This window comes from Pangasianodon hypophthalmus, chromosome 1 (genome assembly GCF_027358585.1).
Source record: "Pangasianodon hypophthalmus isolate fPanHyp1 chromosome 1, fPanHyp1.pri, whole genome shotgun sequence".
In the NCBI taxonomy this organism is placed as follows: domain Eukaryota; kingdom Metazoa; phylum Chordata; class Actinopteri; order Siluriformes; family Pangasiidae; genus Pangasianodon; species Pangasianodon hypophthalmus.
In genome coordinates, this window is record NC_069710.1 from 352086 (window position 1) to 368559 (window position 16474).

The window sequence follows — 16474 nt, forward strand, 5'->3', positions numbered from 1 at the left end:
GTGCCAGAACAGAGAAGAGTCTCGATGCAGGTCTTCCTTGTACCCTGAGAGCTGGAGGGAGCAGTTTAGCAGTGCTAGAGGATCGGAGGGAGTGTCGTGCGAGGTGTGATAAGTGCTTTGAGATAAGTGGGTGCTCGTCCGTTTTTGGATTTGTAGGCAAGCATCAATGTTTTAAATCTGATGCGTGGAGCTGCAGGAAGCCAGTGGAGGGAGCATAGCAATGGGGTGGTGTGGGAAAACTTAGGAAGGTTGAAAACCAGTTGTGCAGCTGCATTCTGGATCAGTTGCAGAGGACGAATGGCGCTCAGAGGCAGACCTGCCAGGAGTTAGTTGCAGTAGTCCAGTCTCAAAATGACAAGGGACTGATCGAGCACCTGAGTGGCCTGTGTGGAAAGAAATGGGGGGAGGGAAGGAGAGGATGAGTTGAGTGTCATCCACATAGCAGTGATATGAAAACCCATGTGATGATATGACCACACCAAGAGATTGAGTATAGAGGGAGAACAGGAGAGGACCAAGTACTGAGCCTTGTGGGACACCAGTGGAGAGTCTGCGAGGAGCAGATGTGGATCCCCTCCATGTCACCTGATATGACTGACCTTCCAGGTAGGAAGCAAACCATTGCCATGTTGCACCACAAATTCCTAGGCTCATGAGGGTGGATAGGAGAGTCTTGTGGTTCACCGTGTCAAACGCTGCTGAAAGGTCAAGGAGGATGAGGACTCAAGATCAGAAGTTTGGCTGATCTAGTGGCATGTAGCTTCTCAGTGACGGCCAAAAGGGCAGTCTCTGTGGAGTGTGCCGGTTTGAAGACAGACTGGTTGGGATCTTGGAGGTTGTCCTGTGAGAGATGGAGAGACAGTTGATTGTAGACAGTTCTTTCAAGGGTTTTAGAAATAAAAGAGAGAAGTGAAATTGATCGGTTGTTGCTGATGTCAGAGAGATCCAGAGTGGGATTCTTCAGGATGGGAATAACCCTTGACCAGATGTTATGGAGTCATTGATGATAGTGGTGATGAAGGGGGGGGAGGTCTTGAGAGAAGGTCTGGAGCATTGTGGAAGGGATTGGATCCAATGGGCAGGTGGTAGGGTTGCAGGATCTCTTCTGTTGTTAGTTTAGAAAACTGTGCCAGTGAATGAAAAGGAGATTCCTCAGTGTGTAGTGTAGGAGTCGGGGTAGAAGTGAATGACTGGCAGATTTTTTCAATCTTCTCATCATAAAAAGTGGCAAAGTCTTCAGCAGTCAGGGAGGATGGAGCAGGAGGAGCCGGTGGGTTGAGTAGTGAAGAAAAGATGTTGTGGAGCTGCGAGGATCTTGTGCAGAGAATTCCAGCTTTTCCTTGTAGAAGCCAGTCTTAGCAGAAGTCACTTCAGATGAGAAATTGGACAGGAGAGCACAGTAAGAGGCAAGATCTGTGTCGAGATGCAATTTCTTCCACTTTCTTAGCTCTCTCCGATTGCTGGGTAAAACATTTGATGGCCGCAGAACAAGGCAAGAAATCTTCCTGGGTTTAGAAGATAGAGGACAGAGGAGGTCCAAGGATGAGGAAAGTGAGGAGAGGAAAGTGTCAGTGGCTAGCTCCAATGGTAGGGAGGAAAAGCAGTCAGGGTCAGGAAGAGATGATAGGGTGCAGGAAGCTAAGGAGGAAGGGGAGATAGAGTGGAGGTTTCTACAAGTGGGAGAGAAGTATTGATGGCTGGTGGTTTTAGGCAGGAGGGGGAGGGTGATGGTGAAGGATACCAAGAGATGATCAGAGATGTGGAGTGGGGTAGCACTGATGTCTGTAGCAGGAAAGGGGCAGCTGAAGACAAGGTCCAGGGTGTTTCCTCCATTATGTGTAGGAGAACAGCTGTTGAATGTTAAGGAGAAGGAATGCAGAAGAGGGAGAAGGCAAGAGGACTAGAGCTTGTTGGCAGGCAGGTTGAAGTCTCTGAGGACAGTAAGAGGGGTGCTGGAGAAAGGACTGAGGAGCATTTTCATTTCTTCAAGGAAGGCCCCTAGGGGACCAGGAGGGCGGTAGATGACAATGATGAGAAAGCTGATCGGGAAGGTAACTGTAACTGCATGGAATTCAAAGGATGAGATGTTGAGATGAGACAGGGAGAATGGTGTGAAGCACCATCTCAGAGACAACAGCAAACCTGTATCACCACCCCTGCCAGCTTCTCGTGGAGTGTGTGAGAAAGCATAAGCAGAGGATAAGGCAGCCGGTGTTGCTGAGGTCTGTGGAGAGATCCAGGTCTCAATTAGTGCCAAAAAGTCAAGAGAGTAATGGGAAGCTAAAGCTGATATGAAATCAGCTTTCTTTACAGCACACTGGCAGTTCCAGAGCCCACCTACCACCACTATTTGAGACCGAGAAAACAGAGGAGGGTAGATGAGGTTAGATGAGGTTAGATGCGGCCTCTGGTTTGTGGATGAGAGCTTCTGGGTCTGTGAGAGGCAACACCAGAGATGGGTTTGAGGCAAATGTCTGCAGCCTAGTCAGGAGTGGTTAGTGAAAATAAGACTGAGAGGGAACTTGTAGCACTTAACTAAGCAAGAAGAATATACACTACTAAACTTGACGCTTTCTAAATTTGTGTCTAACTGTTGCAAACTATGCTTCTACCATCATCCTGTGTGTGAGACAGAGAGAGAGAGAGACATACAGACAGACAGATAGAGGGGGGAATAGAGACATAGATGGGGGGATAGAGACAGACAGATAGATAGAGGGGGGGATAGAGACAGGTAGAGAGAGAGGGGGATAGAGACAGAGAGAGAGGCTGCTCACTCTCACGTGTGTGTTATGTACATGAGCTAATGGTGTTATAATAAATTGTAGCTGAGAGATTGTGGAGTGCAGAAAGACGTCGCTGCTCCTGTAAATGTGCTGATGTGGCGTCCTGTCCTCTGATTTCTGTGTGTGAGAGAAACACACTCACATTTCTGTTACATGGTGAAGTTTAGCTGTGTTATGGCTGTGTGTGTGTTTGAGATCAGTGTTCTGATATTTCATCATTTCTCTTCCAGTCTGTGTGGGTGTGATTTGACAGAGGAAAGCTGTAGAGTTCTGTCCTCAGTTCTCAGCTCAAACTCCTCCAGACTGAGAGAACTGTACCTGAGTTTCAATAAACTGCAGGATTCAGGAGTGAAGCTGCTCTCTGCTGGACTGGAGAATCCACACTGTACACTGGAGAAACTGAGGTATACACACACACACACTGGGGTTAGATCATCACTTTATAGCTGAAAATTACAAACAGAAATGATTATATCCAACACACACTCTTACTTTCTCTCTACACACTCATGTACCTGCATCATGTTCCTTCTTCTACATAGTGAACTAAACTGATTTGTTGTTTAAACTGTAATGTATTATTCTATAAGAAATTGAAAGACGAACCTGTGAATCAGATTTACTTTGTAGATTAATTCCGTATCATGAATAAATAAAAATTATACTTGTGAATTGTAATTATATCTGTTTAGATCTTGTGTCTCCACCTCTATCCGTCTCTTTCCCTTTCTTGTTGTTAAATACATCGTCTCATATGAGCTGAGACACGTGGATCTGTCCAAGTACAAATACACAGTCTCTTTATTTTATATTTTTATTCTGACATCAGAACCTTGTGTTCAGGGAGACAGTTTATTTCCCAACTGATGGAACACTCCTCATTTATCAATCAGATATTCACATATTTCATTATTTCTCTTCCAGTCTGTGTGACTGTAACCTGACAGAGGAAAGCTGTAGAGTTCTGTCCTCAGTTCTCAGCTCAAACTCCTCCAGTCTGAGGGAACTGAACCTGAGTGACAATAAACTGCAGGATTCAGGAGTGAAGCTGCTCTCTGCTGGACTGGAGAATCCACACTGTACACTGGAGATACTGAGGTATACACACACACACACACACACACACACTGTAAGTGTACTGTATATGAAGATTGTGTATGTTGTGTAGTAAAGCTGAGTGATTTACGCTGTAACTGTGAGATGGTTTTCTCTCTGCAGGTTGTATAAATGCAGGATTACAGATGAAGGTTGTGCCGCTTTGGCTTCAGCTCTGAGGTCAAACTCCTCATCACACCTGAGAGAACTGAACCTGAACAACAATAATCCAGGAGAGTCAGGAGTGAAGCTGCTCTCTGATCTACTGAAGGATCCACACTGTACACTGGAGACACTACAGTGAGTTACTGAATTACTGTCTACACACACACACACACACACACACGCACACACACGCACCCACACCCTGAGTCTCTCAGACCCCTAGCCTTAATCTTACCTTCAGTAACCAAAAGGAAATATTTGGCATCCTTTTTGGTCCTCAAAAAACTGTTGATTATTCTATTATTCTCTTAAACATGTAGCGTTTGGTGATGTTTGTAGGGGTGTGTGTGTGTGTGTGTGTGTGTGTGTGCTGGTGTTTGTAAGGACTCTGATGGTTGATGGTGTTTAACATTGTCATTCTGTCCTGTTCTCTGTCTTACAGCATTACGAGCTGAATCATTCACATTCAGATGTAGAAGTTCATGACCGTGACTGATCGCATCCTTTATCCACTCAGCTCACGCTTCTTCAGACTGTAATAATATATTTTATCATGCAAAGTCCTTCACTATTTACACACAACACAATAACATCTTTTCTACTGCATTTTAAACTATAATGTAAACATGTAGAACTGCAACACGCTTCGACTATTAAAGATATTTACATAATTTTAAAAGCAGAATTAAAAACCTTCTTGTATATTTACTGTATGTAAACCTGTTATTCCATACAATTATGTATATATGGTGATATATTTATCTACATTATGTGTAATACAAAATAAACGGTGACTGGGAACACACAACAATGCAGTGTGTGTGTGTGTGTGTGTGTAATCATTGTGTAATCAGTGTGTATATAAACCACATTTAATGTTGTGTCCATGATGTCCTAAATTATTAGAGAAAGAAATGAGTTTCATCTCGTACAGCTCGTCTTCAAGAAGCTCTCTGTGCTGTCACAGCAACACACAGTCCTGTATCAGGACTTTAAGCTGCTTCCAGTGTTGTGGTTCAATTAATTTCTGCCTGATGCGTGCAGGAAGTGATGTCATGGGGAGACCATATGGCCTACTGTTTGTCCCAACATACACACCCCTTATTTCCCCAGACTCTCCATGACCAACAGTGCCAACACCAATATCAAACAGAACAAAACTGAGAAAATTACAGAGTTACCAGAAACGTCCCTAGGTTACGTCTGTAACCATGGTTCCCCGAGGGAACAAGACACTGTTTCGACAATGCTTTGGGAACACCTCTGCATGACCACACTCTGAATCACGTGTAATCCGTCCAATGAAATCGCATGACGTCACCGGCAGGATGACGTAGCAACCCGGAAGTATAAAAGCGCATGCGGTGGAGCCGGCGCCAGCTTCAGGAGAGTGAAAGAAGCGCTCGCAGGGTTGCAGGAAGTATGGCACCGAGACGCAGCGTCTCGTTCCCTTGGGGAACCATGGTTACAGACGTAACCTAGGGACGTTCCCCTTCGGGAACTCGAGCTGCATCGACAATGCTTTGGGACCAAGTATCCAATGCCACCAGACGGACAAATCCCTGCCTAGTGTGGAAGGGCACAACTAGGTCTAGAGAACTGAGGAGCCAGGAGTGGCATTGAGGTCAAGACTGTAAAACCTGACGAAAGTCAGAGGGGTGGACCATCCCGCAGCAATGCAGATATCCTGGAGAGAAACACCAGAGAAGAAGGAATTGGAGGCCACCATACTTCGGGTAGAATGAGCTTTGCCCCCCAACGGAGTGGGGAGGAAGGAGTAGTGATAGCATCCACTATCCACCTGCTGAGGGTCTGCTTGTTTGCAGGAAGACCCTTCTTATAAGGATCGTAGCAGACAAATAGCTGGTCCAACTTCCTCCACAGGTCAGCTCTGTGGTCGTATGCGTCCAGTGCTCGCACTGGACACACACAATTAAACTTTTTCTGGTCATGGTCCCACAGAAGGCACCTTAGGGACAAACCCTGGTCTGGGGTAAAGAAAGGCTCTGGCCATGCCACGGGCAAACTCTAGAAAAAATGGGGGCACAGAAAGAGCCTGAAGGTCACCGACTCTCTTCAGGGAAGAGATGGCTAATAGAAATACAGTCTTGACTGTAAGAAATCTCAAAGACACCTCCTCCAAAGGTTCAAAGGGAGGTTTAGAAAGGGCCTCTAAAACCACAGCCAAATCCCAAGAAGGCACTCTAGGTCGTACCGGGGGCCTCAGCCTCCTGGTACCACGGAGGAAACGTGTCACTAATGGGTTTCTCCCCAGAGATTGCCCACCCAGCGGAGCATGATATGCAGCAATAGCAGCCACATGAACTTGTAAAGTGGAGGGAGATAACCCTGTGGCAAACCGCTCTCGCAGAAATTCCAACACTGAACAAACCGGGCAGTTAACTGATTCTAACTGACAGTTTTCACACCATGACGTGAACAGATGCCACTAAGCAGCGTACGATTTCCTCGTGGAGGGAGCTCTGGATTGAAGTATGGTCTCCACAACCTCGGTTAAGAGACCAGAGGCTACAAGCTGTGCCCCCTCAGGGGCCACAGCCACAGCCTCCATAACTCCGGACAGAGGGTGAAATAGGGTACCCCCCGCCTGAGAGAGGAGATCCCACCTGATGGGAATCTCCCAAGGAGAGTCCTCGAGAAGGGCTAACGGGTTCGCAAACCATGGCCGGCTACTAATAGAAGATGAAGACGTACTCCGTCTCGGCGGACCCCCTCCAGAACTCCCGGGAGCAGAGCGATAGGGAGGAAAGCATACAGGTGCAGCTTCGGCCACGTCTGTGCCATAGTGTCCAGTCCAAGAGGAGCTGGGTGAGTGAGGGAAAACCAGAGGGGACAGTGCGAAGTCTCTTGATCAAACAAATCAACTTGTGCTATGTAAAACATCCTCCATATCTGCTCCACCACCCGGGCCTCAGCCCCTGCCTTGTCAGGATGTCTGCTCCCTGATTGAGGTGCCCCGGGATGTATACTGCCCTCAGTGAGAGCAGCTTCCCTTGGGCCCACAGAAGGATCTGGCGCGCCAGCCTGTAAAGGGGGCGTGAGCGCAGACCCCCCTGCCGGTTTAGGTAGGAGACCACTGAAGTGTTGTCCGTGTGGACAAACACATGATGGCCCCTTAGGTCTGGGAGAAAATGTTCCACTGCTCGAAACACGGCCAGCATCTCCAGGCAGTTTATGTGCCACTTGTGCCCCAATTCTCTCATATGGGCGAGAATGATATCTCGATGTCGAACCACCATCTGCTCTGATTGAGCTAAAATCAACCAATCGTCGATGTAATTGAGTATGCGGAAGCCCTGGAGTCGCAGTGGAGCCAGAGCAGCATCTACACACTTGATGAAAGTGCAGGGTGAGAGTGCAAGACCGAAGGGAAGAACCCGATATTGGTAAGCTTTGCCCCCAAAAGCAATCCTCAGGTACCTCCCGTGCTGAGGAAGAATGGAAATGTGGAAGTACGCATCTTTCAGATCTATCGTGACAAACCAGTCCTCGGACCTGATTTGAGACACGACTTGTTTGAGTGTGAGCATTTTGAATTTGAGTCTCATGACTGAGCGGTTCAGCAGACACAGATATAAAATAGGACGCAACCCTCCATCCTTCTTCGGAACTATGAAGTACCAGCTGTAGAACCCAGACTCTCTGTTGAGAGGAGGGACCACCTTCGATGGCCTCCTTCCTCAAGAGAGTATCTACTTCTTGTTCCATGACCAGAGCCTGCTCGGGGCCCACCAGAGTGGAAAAACCCTATTGAATAGAGGAGGACAAGACTCGAACTGAATCTTGTTCAGCCTTTTTCTACAGTATGCAGGCCCCATTCAGACACATTTGGCAGAAGCTTCCACGCTGCCAGAAAGTCTACTAAGGGAATCAGTCTCCCAAGACCGACCTCTGTCGTACTTAGAACGACTAGATCGGTGCCCTGAAGCAGAGGACCTGCAGGGAACAGCCGATTTAGCTGTTCTAGAGACCTCCGTTGGACGGATTACACATGTGATTCAGAGCGTGGTCACGCAGAGGTGTTCCCAAAGCATTGTCGAAGCAGCTCGAGTTCCCTCGGGGAACTAGTACTATTCAGAGGGGATTCATTTTTCCAGATGTTGTAAGTAATGTTGTCAGAGGATGTCTGATGTCTAATTATGAAAAATTAAAGCAGAATAGGTGATCTCTGTATAAATGACAGAGATGGGCGTGCCTTCACTCATCACAATAAAAAATTTCATGTGTTTTACACACATCTCTTTAATACAAATTAATATTATTATAAGCACTTGTTTTAGGAGGAGTGGCTTGAAGTAGGTCACATGATTATAATATGCTAACTCCAGACCCACATAACATACCTAAAACCCCTGGAAGTGTCGCTTCTCTGACATGTCCTTTTAAATCAATTTCTGTAGTAATGAAATCACCTCTAACAATGTCTTTCAAGTGAAGCACTATTTTAAACACCTAAAACAAATAATATATATTATATATAGATAGATGTAGACAGTTTATATATATATATATATATATATTTCTCAACACTTGGAAATCACTCGCTGTTTCTGAGGATGGCCCACACAGACAGCCTAAAGATCCATGTGATTACTGTGGATGGTACCATTTAGAAACCATCAAGATGTCTTTGGACTTCCATTGATCTGAACAGTTTTGCTACAAATATATATATATATATATATTTCTTTTTTAATATATATGCTGAGAGCTTGAGAGCTGGCTGTCGAAGCCACAGACATTAGCAGGAGAATATTTCTAGAGTTTAGCAGCTGCGACTTGAGCACCAGCACGTAGCAATTTTGACTCAACACTGAGCAGTGAATGAGTGCAGAGCTCTCCTTAAACAGACCCAGGTACAGGTGGAGCTGATTATCACTGATTATAATGAACACAGTGCTCTCTGCCTCCCTCTAGTGATGGCACAAGGCTGAGCCAGATTCCCCTTACAGTAGAAATAACAGATTGATATGGCAGTGATGCATCACCCTTGCTTGGCCAACCATGCAGAGTCAGTTCATATACTGTAGACAGGATTGGGTCATGAGATGTTTCTTGCTTGATTTCATCACTGGTGACAGGTAACAGCTCTACCTGTGGAAAATGTTGACAGATCCATTTGCCTTTTTGCAGGTGCTAATTCCAGTGGAAGCCAGGAAAGGCTGTCAGCATTTTCAGTGCTGTTGTGTTCCCTTGAATTCAGTGCTGTATGAATGTTCCCCTAAGAATACGGCCCATCTTTACAGTCTAACTTCTGCCATAGCTGGGACACCTTTTCTGGGGTTGAAAATTAAGAGCAAACGCTGATGATCAGTAATCAGAGTGAAATGTCTGCCATATAAAAACTGAATTTCTTGACCCCCTAGATCAGACTCAGTACTTCTCTATATATCTGGGCATTTTTCTCAGCTGTAGTTCAGGATCTGGAGGCAAAGGAAATGAGGTGCGCCGTTCTTTCTGGATATTCTTGAGAAGACACTGCACCAAACCCATTAGGGCATGCATCACATGCAAGTTTTGAGAGCTAAATTAGGGTCATAGTTTTTGAGGACACTGTCTGAGGTTACAAATTGTTCTGCTTCTTGGAAAGCACTTTCACATTGTTTGGACCAGTGCCACTTCCTTCCAGCCTGTAGCACACAATTTAGTGGATACAGACAAGACGACAATTTGAGAAGAAATTTGCGGTAATAATTTTTCCAGACCTGAGAAAGATTGCAACTGGGAGATATTCTGTGGCTTTGGTCCTTTCAGAACAGCATCAACTTTGCATTTGTGCAGCCCATGTTTGTCAATTTTGTGACCACAGTATTCAATTGAATCCTGAAAAATACACATCTCTGGAGGATCTTTAACAGGCTGATGTAGCAGTGTGACAGCTTCCTGCACCCTTGGGTGATATGGAGGTCTTTGGTGGACAGCCACACCTGATCATCCAGTTCCTACTGGGGAGTGTCCCCCCAGCATCGGTCAGTGAATTCCTTAGTTAATTGGGCAGTGTGTTTGAGGTGCTGGTGTGCCATTTCCCACACCTTCTCACACTGCCTGGACCAGTTGTCTGCAGCCAGTGAGTCATTTGGGTAGATCTTCCATGGGAACAGAGGTGACTGATAGCCAAAGACACATTGGAATGGGGTGAGCTTAGTAGCAGAGTGCTGGGGATAGGTTTGGGTGTACTCTGATCATGGAAGGAATCATAGGCATAGTCATCCTGATTATTGGCACAGTATGTCCTTAGCAATTGGCCAAACTACTGAATACCTCTCTCTCACTTGGCTAGTGGCTTGGGGTGGTACAATTTTTCCATGAATTCTCCCCACACTCGGGATGTGAATTGGGGTCCCTGTTCACTCACATTTTCTTCCAGGATGCCAAACTACCTGAAAACGTGGTTAAAGATAAGCTCTGAATTTTCAAAGGTGAAAGAAAGTCCAGGGAGGGAGAGCAGGTGGAGGGTCTTGGAAAAACTGTCTACTATCACCATAATGACTGTGTTGTTCTGAGACATGGGAGGTCAGTGACAAAGTCACTGTATGTGGCTACAGATGTGGCCTTTAAGAATGTGCATTTTTTCATGTGGTTTCACGCGATTCATCACGCGTGATCACGCAGCACCCTGCAGGCATGCTTGTTAGAATTTAAATTCATTTGTTGTGCTTCACACAATATCCACCAGGTGGCGCGTGGCACAACATACTGTAGCTCAACACACAGCACACTGAAAAAATGGAACGTGTGTTCAGTTAGATTTAAGAGAAAATATTAGGTATGGTTTGTACAAAAATATTACATTTCTCATCAAAATGTGATTTCATTGCTTATGCTAATCTTAATTTAAACAAATTTCTAATTACAAGATTGAATTACGTAATGTTAGCGTGATCAGTTCACATAGTACAGGTACTATAACTATAATATTTAAATTAACATGGCTAAAATGTGTGGTAGAATAGTGCAGCAGTAATGTGGTTGCTGTTGAATGCCAGCAACCCAAGTTTCATCCTCTGCTCAGGTTAGAGTGTGGATTCAATGAGCTTTAACGTCAATTGGTGTTTGCATGTGTAAATATGAATATCCTTCCTTAAAGTAGTGTTGAATTGATTCCATTTTCTCTTTTCTTACCAATGGAAACTTTTATTCTTTTCTTAGATTTAAAGTTTCACTATTGAAAAAGCTGGTTTAAAGTGAACACAGAAGTCCACGGGCCTGCTATAGGCCTGCCTAGCCTACAGTATCTACAGCTCATTCTCACTTATTGTCCACTTCCCCAATGACACCTTGACATCTGTATGGATAAATGTTTCAAAGCAGTCCTGCAGGGCCATACTGGCCTCCTGAGTCTACCTCCTCACAATCCTTGTGGAGACAGGCTGCCTTTAACTGTAGGAGCATACTTAGGTAGGTTGCTGTAACTCAGCAACAGTGGTGTGTATAACATTGCATGCCGCTTCCTTGTCAGCTGACGGTGGTTTTGGTGATTATGGTGTCATTGTGGTAAATTCTGCATAAGTCAAGGAGTGTGTGAACTTGTTTTACCTTCCTGGTCATTGTCTTTAGTACATTACACCATGTTAATCATTTAGATTGGCCTGATAGATAGGCCTAGCCTACAGGATCTACAACTCATTCTCACTTAATGTTCACGCCTCCAATGACACCTTGACATCTGTGTGGATAAATGCAGTCCATCCACATGTAAAGACCAAGATCAGCAAACTGGATTCCCAAGACATCAGGATGAGGTCTGCTGGAAGTTCCACTCGAGCAATACACCACCATCAGAGTTCCAATGGTGTACATGCTACATTAAGCACCATCAGAAGACATTACAAAGAACAAACATGACGCATATGTAATCCTCACAAAATTAATAAGGTACCCACTTCATACAGTATTACACTATCACAAACATAAATATGTTGCAACAATGTGTTGGTTGTGCCTAAAGTGTCAAATATTTATTTAGTGTTTTGCCCTTGATTTTAGGGACATTGTCACAGCCATAGACAACATTTACTAGCCATAATGATGACCTGCTGGCAAGTTCAGTGAAAAAACAGCTCTGGGGTGACAATGGAGTGGACATCAGTGAGTGTTCCATTCAGAGGATCAGGCAAAAACTTGGGTGGATGTAGGTGAAAATTCAACAGTGTCCCATGATCAGAAACAAAAATAAAGAGATACATCTTCAACAAGCCCAGGTATGGATCGATCAGAAGGATACGTTTCACAACGTCATTTTCACTGATGAAACAATGGTGGCTTTGGATCACTTTACCACCATGTCATTTCGTAAGAGTGGCAGACATGTGCCCAAACCAAAGTCGAAACACCTACTGAAAGTTCATATTTGGGGAGCAATATCTAGACTGGGATCTGGAACTTTTGCAGTCTTTGAAGGGATAATGGACCAGTCTTTCTTTGAAGCTGCTATCATAAAAGAAACCACCACTTCCTACATTACACTGAAAAATAATGAATTGTGCAGTCAGTTAAATTTAAGAAAAAATATTACATATGGGTTTACATAAAAATATTACATTTATCATCAAAACGTGATTGCATTGCTTATGCTAAACCTAATTTAAACAAGTTCCTAATTACAAGATTGAATTATGTAGTGAGCGTGATCAATTCACATAGTACAATTACTATAACTATAGTATTTAAATTAACATGGCTAAAATGTGTGTGGTAGAATAGCGCAGCAGTAATGTGGTGGTTGTAGAATGCCAGGAAATTGGGGTTGATCCTCAGCGCAGGTGAGTGTGTGGGTTCAGTGAGCTTTTTTTTCAGTGTAGAGAGTTGATTTGTGTGTGCACATGTAAATATGAATATCTTTCCTCAAAGTAGCATTCAATAAATTCCATTTTCTCCTTTCTTGCCAATGGAAACTTTTGTTCTTTTTCTTAGATTTAAAGTTTCACTATTGAAACATTGATTTAAAGTGAACACAGAAGTCCACTGCTTGTTGCAAAATGGTTCTGAAAGAGGTTCACAGATCCTGTAGCCAAGCACAAGCAGATCATGGGCTTCAGTACAAGAAACAGCACCGTTTGGTTGGAAAAAGAGTATATGCTGTATACAGTATTTGTCCTGGCAGAACTACTGAATCTACTAGCAAGCTGTGTTTGTTCAAATGAAACATGATTTCCCCCTAGTGGTCTTGTCTTTCCTGTGCCCGCAGGATGTGTTTGATCCTGCGTGATACCGCATGAAATCACAGGATCCCGTTTCCTTTGACCTGCATTCTCAATGGCCACATCTGTAGTAAACTGGGGGCTGCAATCGGAGACCAAATCCTGGGGTATCCCATGGATCCTCACCACATGCTGCAGCTCAGCATTTAGTTTGGCCGATGGCAGAACTGGCAGAGGTATGAACCAGAAGGCTTTAGAAAAGCAATCGACCACTACTAGGATCACAGAGTTGCCTCGACAGATCAGAAGACCAGTAATAAAATCGAGGAACAGGTGGGACCATGGACATAAGGATATAGGAAGGTAGTAGACGAGGCCTGCTGCTGGTACCCTAGAATTCTTGTTTTGGGTGCACAGCTGGCATGCTACTACATAGGAGCAGACATCCTGATTCATGGTGGGCCACCAAAAGCACTTGGGGTGCAGAGACTTCCCACTGCCTGGAGAGGGCATCAGGCTTCATGTTCTTGGTCCTGGGATGGAAGGATAACACAAAATCAAGTCAGTTAAAGAGCAGTGCTAACCTGGCCTGCCGAGGGTTCAAACACTTAGCACCCTGGATGTGTGGCAGGCTTTGTGATCAGCCCAGACCACAAAGGGATGTTTAGGTCCTTCCACCCTGTGCCTCCATTCCTCAAGAGCAAGATTGACCACAAGCAGCTCACAATTCCTGAGATTATAATTGGACTCTGCTGTTAACTTCCCTGGTTCTTTTTGGTAAGAGCCATTAGAGGCTTGGGCACAGACCCAAAATTCCTCACAAAGCGGCAGAAAAAGTTGTCAAATCCAAAGAATCGCTGGACCAATTTAACGGAGGTGAGTCGTGGTCAATCAACCACTGCCATGATTTTTGTGGGGTTCTTCTGGAGACTGCCCTCAAATCCCTGGAATGATACAGATGGTGCATGAAACAAGTTTTTTTTTCCAAGCTTCATGTACAGATGGTTATCCAAGAGCAGCTGAAGCACTCATCAGACATGCCCAACATGCTCTTCCTGAGTTTTACTAAAGATGAGGATGTCATCCAAGTAATCAAATACATAACGGTTCAATGTCTCCCTCAGGACCTCATCACTGAACCGCTGGAAGAGCACTTTGGCATTCATGAGCCTGAAAGGCATGATGAGGTTCTCGTAATACCCAGAGGGTATTATGAAAGCAGTCTTCCATTCACCCCCTTGCCTAACCTGGATCAAGTTGTATGTGCAGCTCTCCCATCTTTCTTGCCCACAAAGGAGACCCCTGGAACCACAGGGGAAGACAATGGCCATAGGAAGCCTGTTGCTAACGCCTCCTGGATGTAAGCTTCCATAGCTTCCCATTCAGGGCCAGAGAGGGAGAAGCGTCTACCATGAGGAGGACATGTGCCTGGCAGAAGGTTTATTCAATTCAGTTAAATTTTATTTGTATAGCACTTTAAACAATGGACATTGTCACAAAGCAGCTTTACAGAAATATATAAATTCCAGATATAAATTTAAAATTTATAAATTTATCCCAAATGAGCAAGCCATAGGCAATAGTGGCAAGGAAAAACTCCCTGAGAGGACAAGCGGAAGAAACCTTGAAAGGAACCAGACCCAAAGGGAACCTATTCTCATCAGGATGACACCGGCTATTGTGATTATAAATAATTTTTCTTCCATAACTGCATACTATGTAGTCAAAAGTGCAATTGTGTTAACAGGAACTCATGAGCTTATGAGCAACTTATGAGTGATTTTTGAATTGTTTATAGTTTTAACTTAAAGTCCATTGTATTGAGCTGAAGTTATTGATGGTTCACTAATGGGGTGCAAACTGTCCTAAATGTAATTGCAGTCCTAAGGCTTTCCAAGGAAGAACATCCACAGCCATCTTTATGGCTTCACTGTGGTACAGAATGATGAAAATTCAGGAGTAGGGCATCAGGCTGGATCAGGCAGGTCCAGGGAGCAGAAGGATTCAGGATCACTGGTAACTCTGGAATAAAATGTGTAGTGTGAGAGAGAGAGAGAGAGAGAGAGGGAGAAGAAAGATGGAGGGGAAGAGAGAGAAAACACAGATTATGCTCTTGTTCTGTAATGGTTTAAGAAAATGTACATTGTTTACAAGACTAGCTATGACAGCATAACAAAAGGGGGACAAACCTGAGTGAACATGTGAGAGTGTGTGTATGTGTGAGTGTGTGTGTAGGGGGATGGGGGTGTCGAGCTCGGCTGTTAGGCAACGTCATCCAAACATCCCAGTTTACCAAAACACTCTAAGTCCATGAACCCTTTAGATCTGTGCTTTTACCTAAGAAAAAAACTACTAACAAAGGGCTTGATTAAACAAATATGTTTTCAGCATCGACTTAAACACTGAGACTGTATCTGCATCCTGAACACTAAGTGGAAGGCTGTTCCACAGATGTGGGGCTTTGTAAGAGAAAGCTCTGCCCCCTGCTGCTGCCTTCATTATTCAAAGTACCAACAAAGAGCCTGCAGCTTTTGATCGAAGTAGCCATGACGGATTATAAATTTGACCAGAAGTTTGCTCAGGTACTGCGGCGCGAGACCACTCAGTGCTTTATCGGTCAATAGTAGTATTTTACAATGAATGCGAAATTTTACTGGGAGCCACTGCAGTGTGGATAAGATAGGGGTGATGTGGCCATATTTTCTGGTTCTAGCAAGGACTCTGGTGCATTTCATCTTCAGGCTCGAGATGATGGCTCTATGCAGCACATATCTGCTACATGGTGGCGCAAGTGGAACTTGGATCACACAGACTATTTATACTTAATGGATGTGATGGTGTGTTTGTGTGTGTGTGTGTGTGATTATTTTCCTTATGTAAAATATCAAATCAAATCAAATCTTACAAGGAACCATCATACTGAAAATGAACGGTTCTCTATCTTTTTAGGAGTTAAAATATCTTTACGTCTGTTAGCTAGTTGAGGCTGGACTTTCTGCTGAGGTGCTTGATTACTGCAAGAGCATCACTAAAACGGTCTTCACATTCCCTCACTGCTTCAAAACTGTCTTTATGGAGCAGGTTATAAGGGTAAAGAAGTTGACTCATATTTGTGAAGTGGCTCCCAGAATTCAAATGCAAAGTCTTCATCACCGGTTTACTTTCCCTGTGTGTCTTGTAAGTCTGTGAGGCCTCCAGGCTTCGAGAGAAGGAGTGACTGCTGAAATTTTACCAACGGCACAGAGAGAAAGCAGCTCTTGCTAACCC

General features: G+C 44.5%; 1 protein-coding gene across 4 annotated transcripts in view; it reads left to right on the top strand.

Moving 5' to 3' along the window:
• The window catches only part of LOC113526710 (NACHT, LRR and PYD domains-containing protein 12-like), a 54742-nt gene extending 49894 nt beyond the window's left edge, over nucleotides 1-4848 (top strand). For all 4 annotated transcript variants that reach the window (XM_053234327.1, XM_053234339.1, XM_053234343.1 and 1 more), the window contains 4 exons: nucleotides 3017-3190; nucleotides 3711-3884; nucleotides 4005-4181; nucleotides 4489-4848. In XM_053234327.1, the coding sequence (XP_053090302.1) occupies nucleotides 3017-3190; nucleotides 3711-3884; nucleotides 4005-4181; nucleotides 4489-4501 (538 nt within the window). In that variant the 3' untranslated portion in view covers nucleotides 4502-4848. The remainder of the gene's footprint in view (nucleotides 1-3016; nucleotides 3191-3710; nucleotides 3885-4004; nucleotides 4182-4488) is intronic.
• Nucleotides 4849-16474: the final 11626 nt, after the last annotated feature.